Source organism: Tasmannia lanceolata, unplaced genomic scaffold (genome assembly GCF_043159265.1).
Source record: "Tasmannia lanceolata isolate RefF3 unplaced genomic scaffold, GAP_Taslan_0.1 ptg000025l, whole genome shotgun sequence".
NCBI lineage: Eukaryota > Viridiplantae > Streptophyta > Magnoliopsida > Canellales > Winteraceae > Tasmannia > Tasmannia lanceolata.
This window is the reverse complement of record NW_027518702.1, coordinates 1,568,824-1,591,981: the sequence shown is the minus strand read 5'-3', so window position 1 is coordinate 1,591,981 and position 23,158 is coordinate 1,568,824. Positions and strand designations below refer to the sequence as shown.

General features: G+C 38.3%; 2 protein-coding genes across 2 annotated transcripts in view; one reads left to right on the top strand and one right to left on the bottom strand.

The window, feature by feature from the left end:
* The window catches only part of LOC143858078 (splicing factor U2af large subunit A-like), a 36,186-nt gene that overhangs the window by 1,565 nt on the left and 11,463 nt on the right, over positions 1-23,158 (top strand). The window contains exons 2-15 of the mRNA XM_077368675.1: positions 336-511; positions 5,515-5,622; positions 10,895-10,962; positions 11,572-11,642; positions 12,162-12,206; positions 12,289-12,348; positions 13,842-13,902; positions 13,987-14,099; positions 14,624-14,739; positions 15,695-15,793; positions 15,903-15,978; positions 16,234-16,322; positions 17,398-17,464; positions 17,559-17,657. Of these exons, the coding sequence (XP_077224790.1) occupies positions 336-511; positions 5,515-5,622; positions 10,895-10,962; positions 11,572-11,642; positions 12,162-12,206; positions 12,289-12,348; positions 13,842-13,902; positions 13,987-14,099; positions 14,624-14,739; positions 15,695-15,793; positions 15,903-15,978; positions 16,234-16,322; positions 17,398-17,464; positions 17,559-17,657 (1,248 nt within the window). The remainder of the gene's footprint in view (positions 1-335; positions 512-5,514; positions 5,623-10,894; positions 10,963-11,571; positions 11,643-12,161; positions 12,207-12,288; positions 12,349-13,841; positions 13,903-13,986; positions 14,100-14,623; positions 14,740-15,694; positions 15,794-15,902; positions 15,979-16,233; positions 16,323-17,397; positions 17,465-17,558; positions 17,658-23,158) is intronic.
* On the bottom strand, positions 1,722-3,375 carry LOC143858079 (uncharacterized). The gene is made up of 3 exons (XM_077368676.1): positions 2,640-3,375; positions 2,345-2,549; positions 1,722-2,245 (listed from the first exon to the last, which is right to left on the bottom strand). Exons 1-3 carry the CDS (start codon positions 3,274-3,276, stop codon positions 1,951-1,953), a joined length of 1,137 nt encoding a protein of 378 aa, XP_077224791.1. The 5' UTR covers positions 3,277-3,375; the 3' UTR covers positions 1,722-1,950.

Here is a 23,158-nt window from a genome sequence, read left to right as displayed (position 1 = left end):
TATTTTTTAGTTGGTGTAGTGATTATTTTAAAACTTATAGATGCATATAAACTTGATCATGGATTTAAGTTGAGTATCGAAATTTCGGGCCGAAATTTCGGATTTCGCGAAATTTCGGTTCTGTCCCAACCGAAAGGTCAGTTTCTGTCCCAACTGAAATTTCGGACGAAATTTAAAACCATGAACTTGATTACCTTATTCCCCTTGAGCTTACATGCTGATTTCTTATTTATTGGAACCAGAACAATCCTTTCTAAATGTTCCTCTTGTCTTAATTGCCTGTGTTTCCCTATTTTATTGGAAAAAACTGCTGATTTAAGTTCAACTTGTTTCAGTACAATTCTCATGGATCAGAACACGAGAGGTCTAGGACCAGAGAAAGTGATAGGGATAGGGAAAAAGACCACGACCGCAATCATAGGGACCACTACAAGGGTAGAAGTATGAGGAATGAAAGAGGAAGGTACAAATCTGATGACTATGATCGACATCGCAGCCGTGATTATGACAGGTAAGAAAGACTCCACTTTGGGGAGGTTTGATGTGCTGATGTCTTGGCTTTTGTTTTTGTACAGGTTTTACCCATCCTTCACAGTTTACTCATTGCTTCTAATTGACTTGGGTTGATAAAGCGATTTGAGTGACTATTTTCTTCACTTGCTCTTTAAGACGTGTCTGGTAGCTTATGTTAATGCAATAACAAGGATTTTCTTTGTTATTTATGTGACCCATCATCTATAGACTTGATTTTAGTTAGTTTTTTTTTTTTTTTCATGAGAGACTTGTTTAGTTCTTTTATGTGAGATTTATTTCTATTTTAGCTATAATTTTTATCCTATATGTGGTAAATGTCCACATCAACTTATGACCCACTTTCCTTTCCTTTTTTCCCAAGGCCTACCATCACTTAAGCCTTAACCCACACTCCACCCATTAAAAATACGTACTTACTATTTTTAGTAAGCACAAATCACTTAAGCCTTAGCCCACACGCCACCCATTGAAAATACATACATACTATTTTTAGTAAGCACAAACTAACTATTTTTAATAAGCGTGGACTTACTATTTTTAGTAAATCTGCAAAACACCCCTCAACCCTCCTTATAAAGGAGGAAGCCTAGGGAAGTCTTGGAAATCTTTGAAAAAATGTGAGAAGAAACCTCTCTTCGGCCAAGGTACAACTTCCCCTCTCTATACCTTCTACTATTCTATCTCTCTCTTCTCCCTTCTTACATGCTTTATTTATTCCCTTTCTCCCTTCTTACATCTTACATTCATAATCTCCTCTTTTCACTTACCCTTTCCTGTTGGGTTTATAAGCCGTTTCATCCTTTCTCCGTTTTCATCTTTCCCGGTTGGGCTTATAAATTGTTCCTTCCATTTTTTCCCCTCCTTTCACCCTTTCCGGTTGGGTTTATAAACTGTTCCCTATTTTCCCATTATTTTTTCTTATCCTTGATCTTCATTCCCCTTTTCTCGATCTTCATCTTTTCTAGATATTGTTCTTTATCTTTTATGGATCTTGATCGTCTTGATCTTGGTCCTTATTTCCTTCATTTCTCCTTTTTTGGCTGAGATCAATTCATTCTTCTCATATCTCTATCTATGTCTCCCATAGTTGTAAATTCCGTTTCGGTCGCCATTTCGTTTTGGCCACCGAAACGGAATTTCGGTGGGATTTCGGTCATTTCGGTGCATTTCGGTCGAAACTTTTCGTTCACACAAAAAATATATTAAAAAATATGAGAAAAATCCAAAAAAATAAAAAATCAATAGAAAAAGATGAAAAACTAATAAATAGTCCAAAATGTGTCCCAAAAGGCATATTCATTACTTAAACACATAAAGTCTTGCACAAGTGTAACTGATAGTCTGATACATAGAAAAACATTAAAAAAAAAAGATACATGAAAATGAAACATAGACAATAGCTAGTAGCAACAACTCTCAGTCATCATAACCCGGATGATCATACTCGATGTCTTCTTCGTCGTCGTCGTCGTCGCCGCCGCCGTCATCACCACCTGGACCACCAGTATGGACATCTTCTTCAAGAGGCATGAGAAAGTCGTCGTTGTCGTCCCCGGCCCCAACCACAACAGTAGGTGCTTCAAGATTTTCCCACCCAATGTCTTCCGGCGTGAATATGGCATCTTCTTCTTCTGCAACCCAATCCATCATGACATCCAGATGGTCTATGCTCAAAGGGTCACTAGTGGTAGATGATTTCCTCAACAAGTCCCTGAAAAGGAAAACATTAAGTTTAATCAATGTCAAAGGTTAAACTTAAAAGCTTAAAGTGATGAGGTGAGAGTTGAAAACATTATATTACGTTGTATACCTTTCTCGAAACTTAAGATTGTAATGGACAAACACCAAGTCATCTAATCTCTGGTGCTCCAACCTATTTCTCTTTGCAGAGTGAATGTGTTCGAAGGTGCTCCAATTCCTTTCACACCCAGTCGCACTGCAGGTCTGACTGAGAATTCTGATCGCAAATGTCTGTAATTCTTCCACGTCACCTCCGAATTGATTCCACCATGCAACTGTAAAGTAACAAATAGTAAATCATTATTTGTTGAGAAACTGAAAGTTAAAATGAATTATACTTAATTAAACAAAAAACTCAAATATACCTGGTCCCAACTTCGTTCGGTTGCGGATTGCAAGCTTCATTCCAAACATACCCTTAGCCTCTCGATAATCCTCAATCTGATTGGTGATGAGGTCTTGTGTACCTTCATCAGGTACCAGTCGAGTGATGCATGCCAACAAGCCTCTGGTTACTTCACTGTGCCTAGAGAAGGTAGGAGTGAAAAAGAGAGCAGGGTTAAGAAAATATCCTGCTGCATGGAGGGGACTGTGAAGTTGCCTATCCCATCTTTGGTCGATGATCCTCCAGATGGGATTGTAATCTGATTTTCTCTTCAACCTCTCCTTGATGTTCTCTTTGGCCTTATCCATAGCCTCATATAGGTAACCCATCGCCGGTTTGTCCTGCCGATCTACCAAGCGCAACACTCTCACTAAAGGCTCGCTGATGTTTAGAATGTACTTGCATTGGTCCCAAAAAGATTTATCCAACACAGTACTAACTACCCCTTCACTCAGTGGGTGTTGGACAAACCTACTAGTACTATACTCATCAGACACAAACATCTGCTGAAGTGCTTTCCGATTCAACACCAGACTTTGTATGCTAATGAAATTTGTAGCAAATCTGGTTGCAGCAGGGCGGCACAACTCCTTCCCTCCTGTGAACTTCTTCCTCATCAAATTCAAGAGGCTTCCATGGTTGTAGATGAACTTTGTAATCGTTCGAGCCCTCTCAATTGTGGTTGCTATGTGAGGAAATACAGTCGGTTTGCACAGATGCTCAAAGATGAGATCTAAGCAATGAGCTGCGCACGGAGTCCAGAAGAATGTACCAAACGCGGCTTCTAGTCTTTTCCCAGCAGCTTTGTAACTTGGCTCACTGTCAGTTACAAATTGCACCACATATTCCGGATTCACCTCTCCGACAATCTTTGCAAAGATATTGTATAATTCATCGGCATTCTTCACTATGCCAGATGCATCAACGGATTTGAGGAATATGACTCCTTTAGGGCAGTACACCAAAAAGTTGATTAGGGAACGTTGTTTGGTGTCTGTCCATCCATCTGCCATAATGCTACAACCAGTGTATCTCCACGACATCTTAATTTCCTCCAAGTAGTTGTTTACCTCGTCCACTGTATTCTTCAAAATGGGACCCCTTAAAGCATGATAAGTAGGTGCCTTATAACCCGAACCCACGGCATTCACAGTGTCAAACATAGGTTGCCAGAAAGGTGAATTGGCAACGTTGAAAGGGAGATTGGCATCGTAGCAAAGCATGCCAACCGCCATGTCTGCTCTATCCATTGTTTCTTTAGTAGCCAAAGCACTTTTAATGCTTGGCTGGGCTCCAGGGGTTGTTCGTGCTGCAAAGAAATTCCTGATCCCTCCTGTGATTCCCTTCTTCTTCCTTTTTGTACCACTCGGTTCTACAAGAACTTCCTTACCTCTTCGTTGAGGGACTTGAGGCAATTGTGTGCCAAGGTCTTCTTCATCCTGCTCTTCTTCTTCGTCTGGTGTGCCATAAAAACCTCCAACCTCTGTTCTGGATATGCTCATCCTAGCCCTTTCTTTTCTCTTTGCATCTAAAAGGTGCTTCATTCGATATTTTACATCTTCAGTCACTTTTTTGCATGATGCTACTTCACCAGGAACAGCCGCTAAATGTTCTTTCAAGCGGGTTATACCTCCACCCGATATGACTTTGCCACAGAATATGCAAGTTATTTTATTTCTTTGACCCGGAACCAATGTACCGTAAGACCATGCCGGGTCATCCGATCTAGCGGGTGCCGAACCAATAGAGGATGCTCCTGCAGAAGGTCCCGAACCGTACCCACTCATTCTGAAATGAATTAGAAGAAGGGGAAAAATGAATTAGAAGAAAGAAAATTGAAACAAATTACAAAAAAATGAAGTAGAAGGGGACAAATGAAGTAAGAAATAAAAGAAGGAAATGGAAAGAAATAAAGAGAACCTTGGGGTTGAACTTGAGTTGAAGAGAAGAAGAAAAAATTAGCCTTCACTCACTTGAAATAAGCCTTTGGAAATAGTTCTTGACTTCTTGTAGTGGTAAGTTGAATGTATGCCTTCCCTTTGCTCCAAAATAGACTTGGATTGAGTTGAAAAAGAGGGTAGACTTGTAGGAAATTTAGTAGAACAGATAGTGTAAGTGAAAGTAGAGAAGAGAAGGAGAATCACTTATGTGAAGGTGGAGGAAAAGAAGGTAGGGAAAATGCTATTTATAGAGTTTTTTATTGATTGTGCATTTAAAAATGACTAAAATACCCTTCACAACAGCTATAAACGGTCACATTTTGAGGTTTAAATGGTCAAAAACCAAAAAGAGCCGTTGCAGGGGCATTGTCGTAAATTCTGCAAGTCAAACTAGCCGTTATGGACGATTTCGGCCGGAATGGAGAATTTCGTCCATTCCGGACGAAATTCCGGATTTCGGAAAATTTCGTCCGGAATGGACGAAATGGAACGAAATTTCGTCCGAAACGAAATTTTGTCAATTTCATTCCGGAATTTGAATGAAACCGGTTCGTTTCGTCCATTCCGGACGAAACGAAACGGTATTTACAACTATGATGTCTCCTTATTTTTTTCCGCACTGTGGACCGGCTAGTACATTATTATTTCATCTTAGTTACATATCTATTTTCTTTGGCATACTACTTGTTGTTTATTCTATTCTGAGAATGTATGGTTAAAATTCCCATAAATCAACCTGCGAACCCTAGATTCACATGAATTTGGTATCATACCTTAGGGTTTGCATCATTAGTTATGTTTCTCTTGGAAAAGGAAAAATGTTTTGCTATGTCCAGTTCTTGTGCTTTCTGTTCATTTTTTTTAAATGTCTGTATTTTACTTTTTTAATTTGTATGCATATATATTCCCATACAGGCGGCGCGATTATGATCGAGATAGAGACAGGAGACACAGACATAGTTCACGTTCTCATTCAGGGGATAAATCTAGAAATCGGTCTAGCTCACGCTCTCGATCAAAAAGGTGCGTAAACACTTTCTCCTCTTGTGTATTGTCTCTTGACAAATAATGGTTCGTTTCTTAGCTTTATTAGTTCTTTCCTTCATATTTATGTTATGGTAGATGTTGATATTCTATTTTATTACATTGTAAATTTGGAATTATTTGAGTTGAGTTGGGACAAAGGCTTAGTTGAGTTGTAAATTTGGAATTATTAGCTCACTCCTTAAGGAGCACTAATTGCGGATGGAAATACAAATGCAGTGGTTAATGGATTTACTTGTTCACTATCACACGCTCGACTCAGCCCATAAAATGAAAAGGACGATTTTGAATGTCCTTTTGTTCTGTTTTAAGAATCTCATTTGCAGTGCCACCTCATTTGAGGCTTATTAATTGCCAGTCACATGCTTTGCAGGAGGACTTACTGAGTGCTGTGTAGAACATTTCTGTAATTTTAACAGATGTACTTTGAGGGATATTATCTTGTTCCTCTTCTCTGTCTCTTTTGAATGGACATTCTCTTGTGTTTTTTTGAAGTTCGGACGGGTGTATAGCATACTTGTCAAATATAAATCAATACTGTTGCAGTTATGAAATTCCATGTTATATAATTGATGATTCTTCACATTAACAGATGTTGTCTATATCTTCCATTTATTGAGAGCATAAAAGGAATCGTTATATGTCATATATTTAGAGTGAATAAGTTTTAGATCAGAGGATTAACTTGGTGTACAAAAATCCTCTTTGTTATAAAGTTTTGCTTCATACTTCTGAGTCTAATTTTAAGTAGTCAATTTATTGGATCTCTTGTAGGTTGCCAAATGACCATTATATAGTATTGGAACCTTCAGTTAAGATGCTCTGACATAGGAATTGTGCGATATGTATACCCTTTGAACCCCGAGTGTTGTAGGACAGATCTGTAAGCCCTCCAAACCATCAATTCGAGAAGGATGGCCTTTGATGAAAGTAAAGAGTTGCAATTATTAGTTCCTATGAATTACGATGATTTTATTATATGTTTTTAGAAACTTTAAATTCAACAGAAAGTCCCCATTTCGGAAATACGTAGGAGCCGTGGGACTGTTTGAGCATCTGTAATTTTTAGTTTGAATTAAGGAGATTTACATTGAAGTTGGAAGTTGAATATGATGGGACTGGTTTGTAGTTAGGGATAATGTAAAATAATGTTCAGTTTGAGAATAAGAGTTCGGTTGTTTTGAGATTACTATTTACAGATACCTGGCAACCCAAGTCAATTAGCAAAATTGAAAGCTTTTTCTACTCAAATTAGAAGTCTAAATCCATCACTACAGAGGGGCAAACTTAGAAGGTGTTTAGGATATACTTTGGGATTACTGTGTAAGGAGGAATTTTTATTTTTTTAAATTGAAAATAGACTTCAGTTTCTATACTTTTGCTAAAACATGCAACTTTATTATTCTCTCCCTCTTTGTTTAGTGAATTAACGAGGGGTTTTCAAATTAGATTCTTATCTTTTGAGATTTTTCAATATCCTTTTAAATTTCGTTGGTTCTTTTGGACTCTTGACTTTTGCAAGTTTACTCAATGGCTAAATTTTGTTTGTTCTTTTGGACTCTTTGACTTTTGCAAGTTTACTCCATGGCCGTGATGTGTCAAGGTCCCAAAGTTGGTTGAGAAAGAATCACAACCATACTGAACACAAGAATTAGCAAGACAACCAGAGAGACTCTTGTAGGCACTCTGTCAAGGGCATGCTATGAATGCTCCTACAAGGGGTGAAAAACTATCATAGAATCACAAATGCACCGAATCCCATCAGAACTCCAAAGTTAAGCGCGCTTGGGCGAGAGTTGTACTAGGATGCGTGAGCTCCTTGGAATTCCTCGTGTTGCACCCCTGTCTCTTGGGTTTGAGCCTTTAGCTCAAGTGGTTAAGGCTTTGTTCTACAACCTTGAGGTCAAAGGTTCTATTTCAGCTTAGCTACCAAAAAAGGGTGAAAAATTGGGCGTACTCTCCACCAAGTTTGAAGACCACGGCCTATGTCTCAACGACTCTACCGATATATTCCCCCAAACATTTGATGGTCTTGGTGCCCCAATCACGCAATGGTTTTTGGAGAATGAAAACAATCGATATATCTTCTGTTTCCACTGTTAGCAGCCTAGTTCCTCAATTCGGAAAGCCGCAGAACCTTTCCCTCCACCAAGGAAGTCAGAAGACCATGGCTCATATCTCAATGGCTCTGCCAATATATTCCCCCACACATATGAGTCTCGGTGCTCCAAGCATGCGATGACTTTTGGGGAATGAAGACCATCGATATTTCTTCTGTTCCCACTGTTAGCAGCCAATTTCCTCACTTCGTAAAGTCCCAGAAGCTCTCCCTTTGCTTCTCTCTTTAGTGCCACGAAAACTTTAAATTTCGGTTTCGATTTCGGTTTCGGTCGCCACGAAAACATAAACTTTTTGGTTTCAGTTGGAAATTTTGGTAGAAATCCTATAAATTCATGGAAACATATGAAAATATATGAAAATGATAGGATTTAGAGATGAAACTTCAGGAAATGCTAGAATGAGCATATACGCAAGACAACCATCCATAATAGTTTGAAAAGATTGAACCCCTAGTAACATGTACTAACCATCCATAATGGTTTAAAAGCATTGAAGTTTGAACCCTTAGTGACATGCACTATCGTGCATTTCTGATAACTTAGTACATACCAAATTTCACATGTAATTCAAATAAATATTTATATATAATACATATTTATGTTATGAAAGAATACGAAAATGAAAAAAAAAACCAACCCCATTTATTTTTTTAATTTCTTTTTCTCTTTCTTTACTTTACTGTTCAAAGCCCATTTTCATCCATTAAATAATATTTAAGTACTTGGAAGATAATTGTCTCTTCAACATTGCTGCATCTATTTTCCGTAGGCGTGAAAAGGTGTCACATCAGGTAACAGAGGCGTGCAAAGGTTTCCTCAATACAATTTCTTTCAAATTCATTAAAATTTCATGCTTGTTTCCAATATTCAGCAGCTTGATCGGACCAAGCCTCTGGAATTTCAGAATCTCCCTATGAAAATCATAGACGCCTGAAACATATCTTGATGATTCGGTAATATTCACAAAAAATTTCGACTCACCACCTTTCTCATACACCTCTCTACTCTCATATCTAAACATCCTATTTCAATTGAATTGTGGCTCAATGGTACAACCATCAAAATTGAGCTGCAAGGAGCCAGAAGCAAACACTCCACAATAGCCAAGGATAAGCTCCTTCCAAGTTCGAACTTCGACGATGATCTATAGTCTCGAATCCCCAAATTCCTTCCCAATCAGGTCCAACTAGATGATAGAGCACCTTGATATCCCAAAGTCAACAACGAGAGGTCTCAATGATTATTATATTTCTTGAAGTCAACAAAGAGAGGATTATTATATTTCTCCAACTACATGATAGAGCACTTTTATTATTAAAAAAAGATGATAGAGCACTTTGATATCTCGAAGTGAACAAAGAGAGGATTATTCTCAATGATTATTATATTTCTTTCACTCCAAGTTCTCCGATCACTACATAAGGGAATATCTTCCAAAAGGCTTGCATGCCCATTGAGCGAAAAATGCTCTCAACTATGAGGCTGGGTACACTCACTTGGTATTAAACCAATTTAATCCAATTCCTCGTGACATCCACCTTACGTTTTATGAAGATATTGTTTATTAATTACCATCCAACTCCTTAAACTCATTGCTGAATCATTCATTAGGGTATTGCAATAATGCATGTCTGGAACATTAGGCAACTAGGCACCAGGTAGGGTCCCTTGCATCAAGACTCTACTTCCTTGAGCATGAGATCTCCTTTCCTAAGACCATGGTTTGAAATTTCGGTTTCGGCATAAATTTTGGAGACCTAGCCGAAACCGAAATTTCAGCCGAAATCCCGAAATTCGGTAAAGACGGGCGAAATGTCGGTTTTCTGGGCCGAAATTTCGGTAATTTCGGCTGAAATTTTGTAAAGGAATAAAAAATTAATATTTTGTTTGAAATTTCGACCAAAATTTTGTACGTTTCGGTAATTTCGGATTTCGGTTTCTGTGTTGACCGAAATTTCGGATTTCGGTCGAAATTTAAAACCATGCCTAAGACTACTTACCTGAGCATGAGTATCCTCCAACCTCTTCTACGGTTTTTCTAGCTCGAAGCTTAGGTGCATGTGGGACTTTTGGAGATTGAGTCGTGTGAGATGAGAGATCAAGACCCCTAGGTGGCAAACTTTTTCTGGGCAAATCCCATAAGTTGGCAAACTTTCCCTTATTGTTTTCCCTCTAAAGATTTTAAGTTTTATATTTTAAAGTGCATGCCTAAAATGTGATGTGCTAGCATGGCTTACCAAAAGGAGAAAAGCAAAGTCAACTCTTTAGGATTTGGAAGATAAACACAATCTTACTAATTTATTTTCTAATTTAAATAACATAAAGCAATGTTAAACTTGCCTAGAAAGAATTCTAAAACACAAATCCCGTATTTGACCCGTACCATAATGGCAAATGGGCTATAACTTCATCAAATCACGTCCAAATTGTGATCTTGGGCCCGTTGGATAGGGAATCGAAAAACTCATCCAATAAGGCCAAAATCAAGTCAAACGGACAAGATTTGATGCCCTAGGATTTGGATACAAATATAATGACAAAAATCAACTACGAGCCGTCGATTTGCTTGCCATCCACTAATCAGATAGTTAAGGCATAATCGACGCTTGGATGGTACAATCTCGCATCTAAACAAATCTGATCGAAGATCCAAGGGGCCTATGCTTGATTCGACGGTCCGACTGGCTCCAAATCAAGGATTTAGATCGTTGATCTTTGATCGGAAAATCTATGGTTGAGATTAAGTCAAAATTTACCAACTCTACCGACCCTTGGTGGGGTTGGGCATTGCACTGTGAATTATTATGCGGTTGTGTATAATGAAGGATTCACCCTGTTATAGCTAATTCTTCTATCTTTTGGATTTCCACATTTCTGTAAACTCTCATTTTGACAGCTTTAAGATTTGAAGTCTTGATGCTTCACATTTTGTCTATTATTTTGGGGAATTTTATACACACACTGCTTTTCTGTTTACAATTATGAAGTTGTTAGGTTTCTTCCTTCTTGTTTTCATTTTGTCTTGATGCAGAAATTGAACCATTGCAAATTGGGTTCTTTGTTTGGGTTTGGTTGTTTCCTATGTTCCCTTTTTCTTATAATTGATTGGTTGTAAATATATTTGTCTACAGCAAACGGGCAAGCGGTTTTGACATGGCACCGCCTGGTACTGCAGTATTGCCTGGTTCTGCCGTTTTAGGTCTGTACTTGACCTCCCCATTGTCATATCATTAATGACTTCCATTTATTTTGTTAACTAATTTGGCCTTGGTATTCTATTCCCAAGTAGCATTTGCAAGCACTTACAATTTTCAATATCTACAGATTCTTTTGATTTGTTCTATTGTTTATCGTCTGTTTTATTAGTGGTTTCATACTGAAACTGAGAGCCCTTGTTGTGTTGTTTGGCTGTTGTGTGTGGTTCTTGTTTGTGTTTTTGTTTATCATTTGGGTGTAAGAAGGCAATGTTGGGCCACATGTCCTACTACGCTACCCATGGGCGTGACCACTGTAGATTTTATGTTCAACGAGGAAACAATGCACCGAGTTGCTGGATCATGTTCTCCTTCAATCGGCAACTATTGCCTTTGGTAGACTTACAAATATTTCCTCAGCATCTGCAATGATGGATTTTATTTATTATTTATATTTCCAATATTGTTTATGGAAGTTACATTGAGTAGGAATATGCAAATACAAAGATTAAGGTGATGAAATGGATTTAACTTTGTTTTTTAAGTCCTGCTTGCCCTTGTTTCACCACTGTGATTGTTTGATGCTGTATTCCATTGTCATTGTTTGCTTTCAGGGCAAGTGTCTGGTGTTCCCCAGACCATGCCAGGAATGTTTCCAAATATCTTTCCATTTGGGACTACACAGGTATGCTTACGAAACATTCCCTGGATTTGTAGGTTGTCTCTTGTACCTTTTTTTTTTTTGAAAGGTAGCAGATTTCGTTAATAAGGAGGGCGATTGAGAAAGTAAACCCCAACAGAAACAAAGAAGAACGAAAATATAGAGCATAAAAAACCAAAAATACAACCCATTTATGGGAGAAGAAAATTAAAAAGTTCGAGATTTTGCTTGTCTCCTCATTCCCTAGCTAATCTATCCACAATCCCATTTGCCGTTCTTCTTACATGGATAAAGGATAATGAAAGACCATTCAATCTATCTCGGATCTCATGAAAAAAACTGAGTGAATCTCCAAGGAGGAACCAAAGAACCTCTAAGCCATCTAATAACATTGATAGAATCTCCTTCCATGATCACACGGTCCAAAAGATCCCTTTGTAATTGAATAATCCCTTGATGAGTGGCTCTAAATTCTCTTGTACCTTTTGTTTTGGATTTATGTAGTAAAGTTTCTAAACTTTTGTATTCTGATGGTTGTTTTAGTTTGGGGGTCTTCCACTGATGCCAGCACAAACAATGACCCAGCAGGTATATTGCCGACACTTCATGGTTTTTCTTCTTACCTCTTAGTGGTGTGATTGATAGATATTTCATTTCTTTTATTCATCAGGCAACAAGACATGCACGTCGTGTGTATGTTGGAGGCCTTCCTCCCATGGCAAATGAGCAGGTCTTATTCTGAACTAGTTCTTTTTTTTTTCTGGTAATATATTGACTATTTTTCTCCTCACATTATGTCTCTAGTAAATCTCAATCCCATTGTAGTATATTTGTGGATTCTTTAACATTTATCTGTAAACATTGAAGGCAGAAAGGTGATTGATTTGCCATTAAAAAAAGGTGATTGATTTGATCCGGATTATAGTATACTTCATCTATGTAAATGCCATATAAACCCCTACATGATTTGTTATCACTCACTTCTCAGTTCCAAGCTAAAGTGGATCCTTGGATTATAGTCTACTTCATTTTGCAAATGCCATAAAAACCTATATGCATCACTCACTTTTCATTCCCTTATAGTGGTATCTTCCATTTTTGATTCTTTTGACTATACTCCTTAACTTTGCTTGTGCTATTATTTTTTATGCTAGCTATAAAAGTAGGCCTTACACCCTTATGTTCTGCAATTTTTGTATTAAGACAGTGTTTTAGGATTATAAATGACCGAGTCGTCCATCGCAAAAGGCATTTCGCGGCTGGTCTGTCGCATGTCAGAGTGTCAGACTACCCACCTCGTGAATGGAGACAAGGCTGTTGTCTCCATTCACGAGGTGGGTCGTCTGACATGCGACAGACCAGCCGCGAAATGCCTTTTGCGATGGACCTTAGCAAATCCCATGATATTTTTTATGTACATAAATATATCTTTGATCGGTTGAGTTGAGTATTTCTTCGATGAACATGCATGCACACTTCTTTTTCGGATTGATATCCATTTTCATTTGGAAATTCTCGTGAGATATCAAAATGAAAAGGAATATTGGAGTTACTTAGTGTGGGTCTTGCTGATCCTATATAAGATTATGAGAGAACTTTAATTCATTGGATTTGCTAGGGTCCATCGCAAAAGGCATTTCGCAGAACGTCTGTTGCATGAGAGAGCAGCCACATGGGCTCACTTTCCAACAGATTTTGTCATTATTCATGAGGTGGCTGCTCTCTCATGCAACAGACGTTCCGCGAAATGCCTTTTGCGATGGACCCTAGCAAATCCCTTAATTAATCAATTCTCTAATAGCTAATAAACTGCATATTGGCTTGAGGGGTGTCTTGGACCTGATGCTAGTGAGTTCAGCTACTTACCTCTCATATCTAATTGCTAATAATCTTTTGGGACGTCTGGAATACATGAAATCCTATTGTAGTTCCAATCCCCTTATTTGCAATCATCTATCTGTTCTAATCCATGTTTTGCAGAAATCAAGTAGATCCATGATCATCCTCAGAGGAAAATGTACATCAGATTTCTTTATCTGTAAAGATGGATGTGTCTTTTCACTCTGCTATCCACAGATTATGGGCTGTGATTATGTATTGGAATTGGAATGGCCGACACATTTTTAGTAGTTCTTCTTTCTTATTTGTCAAAGCCTTTTTCATTTGAATGTTAGTCAAAGCCTTTTAAAGTACTCATTTTTGTTTTTCCGATGTTTTTAACAGACAATTGCAACATTTTTCAGCCGTGTTATGTCTGCAATTGGAGGAAATGCTGCTGGTCCAGGTGGGTTTATTTTAATTTCTTTTCCAATGATAGAATTTTACTGTCCGAGCGTGGAGAACTGACTAAAGCTAATATTGGTTTTAGGTGATGCTGTAGTCAATGTATACATTAATCACGAAAAGAAGTTTGCTTTTGTGGAAATGAGAACTGTTGAAGAAGCGAGTAATGCAATGACATTGGATGGGATAATGTTTGAGGTATTCCGTTGTTCTAGTTCCATGATCATCTCCAATTTAGCTTTGGCAATTTGTTTAAAACAGAACTAGTTCTCACACTCCTATTGTACAAAAAAAATTAACAGTTTGATTAAACATGTGGATATAGTCGTGAACTTTGAAATTTGATCTCGAAATTGGCACAACAAATTGACCTTATAAGCTTATCTAATATATGGATTTGGGGAGTTCCAGTGTCAAAGGCACATGACGCACCAATCAATACCTACACAGATCTTCATTTATTGGTTATCATGTCTTTTTGGAAGAGCATATTTCCCATTAGTTCTCTACTTGTTCAGATCTCAATGCACATGGCACCATGGATTTAAATTTCAGACCGACCAAAACCAAATTTTTTTTTTTTCAAATTTCGGTCATTTTGGCCGAAATCCGAAATTTCCAGTTTTCGGATCCAACAGAAATCCAAAATTTCTGACCGAAATTTAAATCAATGCACGGCACTGATAACTCCATATATCTGATTTTTTTTGTTGTCACTACAGGGAGTATCAGTGAGGGTTCGGAGGCCTACAGACTACAACCCTTCTTTGGCTGCAGCACTTGGACCCAGCCAACCCAGCCCTCATCTCAACTTAGCTGCCGTTGGTCTCACACCAGGGTAAGTCTGCATGTACCGCCTAGGTTTGGGAACTTGAAACTCAACTTGACAAGGGCCAGATTTTTATGCGACTAGAAACTTGGTTCATTGCTAGATTGAGTTTTTTTTTTCTTTTTTTCTTTTGGGTTAAACAAAGTTTATTATAGCCTCCCTTTTTGTTTTATTTGAGCACTTGATTTATGTTCCCAGTACCTAATCAAGATCTTCAAGTCCTGCAGTATTTTCTATATTTTAGTGAGCTATTTGGGTTTTGAGAAACTGAGTTACCCCTTAAACTTTTGTCAAGTCATGATCAAATTAAGTCAGATGTTATGGCTTTTTGAATAATATCCCCCATAGTATTTTTTTTGAAAACGAATACCCCCCCTCCCCCCCCGGCCGTAATATTCGTTTGCAATTCTTTTCTTCTTTTAATATGGTTTATTTTGGTCTACCTGTGGGATTTTCTTTTAGCTGCAAAGAGACTATTTCTTCTTTCTTGTTTTCTTCTTCTCTTTTCCTTGTTACTCTTTTTTGGGTGATGGATGGAAGTCTAATCCTTTTTTTATTCTTCAACTCGAGAGGGGGATTGCGAGGAAGATAAATTGGGTCCATTCAATTTCCTGTTTTCTTTTTTATTATTATTCCTTTCTTTACTTGATAATAAAATATTAGGCCTGCGACCTTTTATTTTTCTTTGATCGTTAAATAATAATTAATTTTTTGAATGATGAAATAATAATCAATTATTATTATTTTTATTTATAATTCTTTGATTGTTTAAGGTTCTCGTACATTTATTAGAAAGTGTCAAGCCTCTCTAAAAAGTCAAGCCTTCTTTTTCCATTCATATTTATCTTTGATTGATAAATGGCATTAGTAAATTACTAGAAACCAAGCTGTTTCACATACAGAGAGAAGGGGGCAATTTAAATGGTGAAAATTTTTAAATCTGTGATTCCAATATGGATTGCAGTGTAATTGGTGGGGCGGAGGGACCAGACCGTATCTTTGTGGGTGGGTTACCGTACTACTTCTCAGAAGCACAAATAAGGGAGCTGCTAGAGTCCTTTGGGTATGGACTTTATCTATGAATCTCTATTTTCAAGTTTTGTTTTGTATTCGTGTATCTTATTGTACATTTTGTGCCCAATAGTTTTTGTCTGCGATACCTCAAATTGCAGATCTCTGCGTGGGTTTGACCTTGTTAAAGATAGGGACACTGGAAATTCAAAAGGTTATGGTTTCTGTGTTTATCAGGTGTGTGCAGTAGGTTTAAATTTTAAAAACTTGAAGTTCTAATTGGACCCAATAAGGCCGGAGTTTGCTGGAGTAGGTTACATCCTTGATTTTGTTGTCTTTAAAAAGATTATGCCATTGTTGTCTGGATTTTCGATTTTTGGCATACTTGGTCGGGGTTTTTGGGTATTGGAAAGACAAAACCACTCTATTTCCTTTCCTCCTTTGTACCTGGAGCCTCATGATAATTAATTAATCTACAATCAAGCATTTCAGGATCCAGCTGTGACAGATATTGCTTGTGCTGCACTTAATGGTTTGAAAATGGGTGATAAGACTCTTACTGTCCGCCGTGCTACTGCCAGGTTGGTGTTCTCTAGATTAAGTATATAGTCAAAATATACAAAAACTAAAATGAGACTCACAAGTACTTAAGTGTATTCTTTTTTGACTTGGAAAATATGGGATTAATGACTTATAACTAAGTTCCCAAGGCAATCATTTAAGAAGAAAAAAAGGGGCAATCATTAGGAAAAAGAAGAAGAAATCCAAGGCACTAGCCTCTGTATGTGTGCTTCAGTGCTCCTTGAAAAAGGGTCGCCATGTTTCTCTTTTATTGCATTCTGAGTTATTTTCCCCTAATGTGTTTGTTTCTTCTTTGTTTTTTAATTGCATTTTTCTCATATATTTGTACCTGGTTCTCTGCTTGAAACTTGTAAGCAAAAGGATCTTATCCATCCTAAATGTGTCACATTTTAGAAACTTTTTCAGTAAATCGTTGACTCTCGTAGTCGGTTTTGAATGTATTGAGTCAATAAAAAACTCCTTGGACTTGCTCAAGTGAATAACAAAGTTAGTCACCTTGTCAATCATTGAACCACCCAAGTCTGCTTGGTTTTACTTGGGGAGAGTTCTTGTCTGAGTACGAGTTTTTAAACACCAATACGTGAGCTGAATATTCACACGTGTGTCTTGGTAAGGCATAGCCACAAAAATTTTCATATGCCCCAACACACCGACATGTGTCCACTTAAATTCAAATAAGGCTTTTGTTATCAATCTAAGAAAAATAGGACAACTCTATACATTTTATTTAAATAGCAGAAAATGAGTAAACAATTATGTTTTCATTAGGTAGCTAGGTGTCGCACCGCCCAAGGTTTTAAATCTCGGTTTCGGTACGAAATTTCGTACGAAATCTTGTAAAAATTTCACCGAAATTTCCGAAACGTTTCACCGAAATTTTACCGAAACGAAACGTTTCGGCCGAAATTTCCGAAATGTTTCGGCGAAGTTTGGTACTTTTCCGACTCACGGCCGAAATTTAAAACCATGGCACCGCCCAATACGCGTGTCTGACTGGTCAATTTTCAAAAAAGAAAATGGAGCTTTAATGTAATATCAATTGTGCCTAATATTTTGTTTGGGTCATGTTTACAGCATAGAACAGATGAAACCAGACCAGGAGAATATTTTAGCACAAGCACAACAACATATAGCTTTGCAGGTAAACAGTTGAATAGTTCTTCTTGGTCCTGTTGGTTTTCTTCACTTTGTCTGTTTTCCTAGACCATTAAATAATTTGAGGTGCCTTGGTGTAGAAAATGTTCTTGCAAGCTGGTGGCACGACTTTGCCTGGAGCTGGGTTCGGTCCTGGCATGGCCATAGAGAACCTGACTAACGTTGTCTGTTTAACTGAGGTACTATCCTTCATCTTTAGATGAAGATCTCGGTTGTGTATCCTTGCTTTTTCTTTCTTTTAATGAAGTTCTCTGTACTATTAAAAAAAAAACTATCCTTCATCTTTAGATCTCTTTAGGACACCATACGCAATTTATTTGCCTCATGGTGGCTGGTATAATATATTATTAAGGGCTATGATGCCCATAGAAGGGTGTAGGAATGAGCAAGGACATGGACTGGAGATGCTACATCATTTTCCATAATCTAAGAGGCGACAACAGTTATGAGTATCTCATACCATACCATTTCAGGAGAGAGAGAGAGAGAGAGAGAGAGAGAGAGAGAGAGAGAGAGAGAGAGAGTATCTCATACCATGGTATAATACATAAAACATGTATAAATAAAGAGGAATCATAGATGCAAGGGCCGGAGAAGGGCCATTGAATAGATCCACGTCATTTTTAAATTCGGTTGAGAAACTGAATTCGGTTGCACTTAATGATGTGGATCTATTCAAGGCCCTTCTTTAGCCCTTGCATAAAGAGGGCCCTTGCATCTATCATTCCTCATAAATAAAATATTATGAATTTTAATTATATTTAACTTAGAAAATTAAACTAATAATGTAGTGATTATAGCATCCATAAGACTCACATACACTTAATTATAACTGAAAATCTGTGACACTAGAAATAAAAACGTATGATAGCTAAGAGAATGACTCACATTTGAAACATGGCAGTTATTTTGACCAAGTATCTATGCATTGAGTACTGGTATTTTATAGTGTTGTACCCGTTACGTTGGGCCGACATAAGTATCTGGGTATCGTAGGATCACAGTGATCTAGTTGACTAGTTCAACACCCTTGACACCATGAAGGATAGATGAATTGGCTTTGCCACATAGTAAAATGGCTCAAATTGTTGAAGCAGTGCTTTTTTGAAATAAATGAGAGCTTCCCACTCATCATCCAATGAGCTTTGCTGCGCCCGATTTTCGATCACTGTCCAATTCTATTGTAATTGAAGGAGATCGAAGGTGAGCCAAGACCCCTAAAATTTGATGTAGCATTATGCGAGGTTCCTGATTTTGATGAGAAGATTAAGCAATGGGGGAGAGTATGTTTTAGCTACTTTATATTTGTCTAGTTGCTATTTTTGTATTTAGAACATTCTATTTTAGTATTTTGCTATTTTGGAACCTAGTTGTGGGGGTTGTTCACATCATCTATGGCCCATACGGCTCACCCCACTTCATTATACACTTGGACCTTGTTATCCCTATTATCCCTAAGTGAGGAGTATTTAGTTGTGACTTAAGTAGGGGTCATTCATCATTAACTTAAATACTCTTATATTCCCCTACTCCCTCACCTCCCTTGCAAAGCTTCTTACCCTACGTTCTTCCCATCTACTCTTTGCTATTTTCATGCTATTTAGGGCCTGTTACAGTCAAAGGGTTGTTCTCATCCCAACAGTCCTATCCACTCCTTCAGGACTATTTAGTTGGGACTTAAGTAAGGGTCATTCATCATTAACTTAAATACTCTTATATTCCCCTACTCCCTCACCTCCCTTGCAAAGCTTCTTACCATATACGTTCTTCCCATCTACTCTTGGCTATTTTCATGCTATTTAGGGACTGTTACAGTCACATAAAGGGTTGTTCTCATCCCTACAGTCCTATCCACTGCTTCCTTGACTTTCTACCCTCCTCTCTTCGCTATTACATCAGCCTGTCCGCTAACCCTATTAGTTATTGCCATTTTCCTCTCATTATTGTCACTCCACCTCTTGTTCTCTTCACTTTTACACTTACACAGCGGTACCTTGCTGTCCTGTATTGATTTCCTTTGTGATTTCATTGTCCGGGGTTGCGCACAAGGTTATTTTTCCACTTCGGTTCACCCATCACTAGCTATTTGTATCTTGGACTGCTTCAGACCTCAGTCTCTCCACCACTCTCTTGGACCTTCGACATAGAGTCCGAGGGCGACACATCTACCTCCCTGGTAAGATTTGACCATATTTATCCTTTCTACTCAGTATCCTTGACACTGGTTTACAAACATCCATCATCTATCCCCCCCAAGCCTACTTCACACTTGAGTTTACTTACCATCTATAGGTGGTTACCTTTAGGCCCTAGGATTTACATTTTGTTCTTTATTCTCAGCTTGTATTCAGACTTATCTTATTGCAACCTTATATATATACTTTCTTTTATGTGCTCTGTTGTGGTCAATGCATGCTCGAGGTAGATTTTCATGCTCATTGTGAATCAAGTCAAAGGTTAACTCAAAGTAAGCTTTCTAGTGTAATTTGATGAAATTCGAATACTTGATCTGATCTGTGGCTGGTTTGAGTTATCTTAATTGAAGAATTTACTCACTAGGCTCCTAAGTTCTCTTGAATTACCCATGAACCTCTTGGTTTGCACCAAGAATAGACTTAGAAAAGACAACGTATTGTAAAGACGATTGAGGCTATGATAGAAAGGAAGATGAATTCAGATTGGGCGAGGAAGAACAACAGGAAAGAAGAGATCTAAAGGTGGGATATGAGAACCTTAGAAGAGAGGAAATTAGCTGGAGCCAAAAGCGCATGCCACTCAGCTAAAGGAAGGGATTCGAATTCTAAGTTTTTCCGTGTTGTGCCGAATGCAAGGAGAAGGATCGATGAAATTAAAAATTTAGTAGATGGGAGAAGTAATTGAGGATAAAGAGCGCATCAAGAGATTAATAGTGAGTTTTGCCATAGAATGACGAATGCAACGAGAAGGATCGATGTGATTAACAACCCAGTACATGTGGAGGAAGTAAAAAAACTTGGCAAGGACTTGGATGGGTTTGGAGTGACAATTGAATTGAGTCTTAGGCATAAGAACTTGGCAAGAATAATAAGATCTTGGCAAGAATCTTGGAGATCTTTAGGCACCCTCCCCCCATCCCGACATTTTGGAACAATACCAGACTCTTCACTTTCCGGAGGAGGCTTCTTTTCAGCACGGGGAGTTGATGAGGATCATAGGCGCCCCTTGTGAGTTTATTTTAGGCGGGGCCGCCCTCAGGGAGCCCCACAGAGATCTTTTTTATTGTTATTTGGGTCCCTTAGGGATCTTTTTATTATTTTAGTGTTATTAGGGATATTTTGGGGCATATTTGATTTTGTTAGGGTTGTTTTGGTCTTTAGGGTGTTTTAATCTTTTAAGGATTCTTAATTTAGCGGATTTCTTTCTTTTAGGATTGTTAATTGCCTATTTATAGGCAAAGCTACAGTTCTATTGAGAACTTTTGATGATTAATTAAATTAAATTGAGATTTGAGTGCTTCTTTCTCCATAATTTCTTCTCTTCTAGTTCTAATTCTTCTCTTCTTCTTCTTCTAAATTCTCTTCAAAGCCTACACCAAATTTGGTATCAGAGCAAAGGATCCGAGAGCCGAAGATTATCGACATCCGTGTTTGAGATCTGCGAGCTAGTCAGAGAACCAAGCTCGGACAGATTTTATGAAACCCTTCACCCCTCTTTTACTCCCAGACTCCCACGTTCCAACCATCTCTCTTTCCACCATATCCTTGCTGCCTTTTCTTAAATCAATCGATCCTAATTTGTTCAATAGAGAATGCCATCTTTCTTCAATTCCCAAATAGCTCTAAACCCTAATCCATCCCCTTCAAGCACTCATCTTTTTCAGCCCATCTTCCCTATTTTATTTCACCTGAAAGTCACCCTTCATCTCCAAAACACAAACCAGCCCCCCAAAATCCATCCAAACCTTGCTGCCTTTCATCAGCCTTGTTTAACTCAACCAAACATAGGCCGTATTCCCATGCTTGCAACCCAGTAGCAAGGACAAAATCTGTATTTCAGCCCATTCAACTAAAAAAAATTCCTCGCTGGAGGTGCTGCCACCGTTGACCCTCCTGCCAGAGCTTCTCCGTCGCACCACGCCGCCGGACCCACACCCGCCGAAGCTACTCCCGACGGACCCACACCTTGAAAGCCACCGCCTCTCTCTCTTTCTGTTCTATCGAGGATCTCAATTGAAATTAGACACCCCCCCTTTTAATTGGACACCCCCTAATAAGTATTTATTACCTTATGATTAAGGAAATGTTAACCCCCCTCATTTTCCCAAGGCAACCCTCTCCTTTTACTTTGTTTGGAGTCACGTGAGGAAAAACAAGAAGACTTCATTACCCCCATTTTTTCCGCAGGCACCCCCCACTTATTCTATTCACACAATTTGACCTGCCTCTTTTACCTTTAGGCATCCCCCGCCAAAAAAAATCAGAGAAAAATCCAAAATTTCGAGCTGCTCCAAAATTTCGGCTTAAAGATTTTAAGCTGATTGGTTTAGTCCATAGTGTGTATAATAAGATCTTGGTAAGAATCCTAGCTAGGAGAGTAAAGGAAGTGATTGTGAATATTATTTCGCAGTTCCACAAGACATTTGTGAAAGGTAGACAGATTTTGGATGGTAGACTTATTGCTAGTGAAGTTATTGATACTAAGAGAAGAGGAGAGAAAGGAATTATATGCAAGATCGATGTGGAGAAGATGCACCACCATGCAGATTGGAACTTTATTGATTACATTCAGGAGAAGATGGAAGGAGCTGGATAGAAGCCTTATTATGCAAGCCGTCTTTCTCCGTCTTCGTTAATGGGCTCCAATTGGGAGCTTCGACAGTTCGAGAGGCATCACGCAGGGTGACATCTTATCTTCACATCTATTCACGATGGTAGTGCTAGATTGGTCTTATCTAAAGCGGGAGAAGTGGATCTTACAGGAGGATTGAAAACCAACAAAAATGTCCGGCCTATTTCACAATGGTAGCTCACCGACGATACTCATATTCATTCATGATGACGAGGAGCAAATAAAAAATTTAAAAAGAATTTCAGATGGTTTGAAATGGCGTTTGAATTGAAGGTCAACTTCTCTAAGAGCTGATAATAGGAATTAATATGCAGATCGAAGATGCGTCGGATCGTGCTTTAGCACTTGGATGCATGAGAGAGGAATTTGCCATCACATATCTTGGCTTGCCTTTGGGATACAGTATACCAAAAACTTTACTTTGACCCCAATAGTGGAAACACATGAAAAGAAGTTAGCATCTTAGAAGAAGAGATGTCTTTCCTTTGCGAGAATATAACATCCCAGCAAAGGTGACAAAGAGAATAGGAAAGCTGCAAAGGGATTTCCTATGGGAGGGAGGGGAGGCTGATAGAAAGCCGAAACATGTCATGAACTGGAATGTATATAGATTGAAGAAACATGTAGTTGTTTGGATCGGTAAAATAAGATTGCGGAATAAGGCGATTTTGAGGAAACGACTTTGGAGATATGGGGAGAAAGACGCATTATGACACAAAATTATTGGGGACAGATATTGGCAGGGTTGGGGAGATTGGAAGATTACGAACTCTTCGTTATGAAAAGGCTCGGGTGCATGGAAGTCTATATGTAGGTGTAGACCCCCTGTATGAGTCCTTAGTTAGGTTTAAAG

Excerpts from the sequence above, each read along its gene's own strand:
- LOC143858079 (XM_077368676.1), bottom strand. The coding sequence starts at position 3,276 with ATGAGGAAGAAGTTCACAGGAGGGAAGGAGTTGTGCCGCCCTGCTGCA. Across the intron at positions 2,550-2,639 it reads CCGAACGAAGTTGGGACCAG|TTGCATGGTGGAATCAATTC; the intron begins GTATATTTGAGT and ends GTTACTTTACAG. Across the intron at positions 2,246-2,344 it reads AATCTTAAGTTTCGAGAAAG|GGACTTGTTGAGGAAATCAT; the intron begins GTATACAACGTA and ends TTTCCTTTTCAG.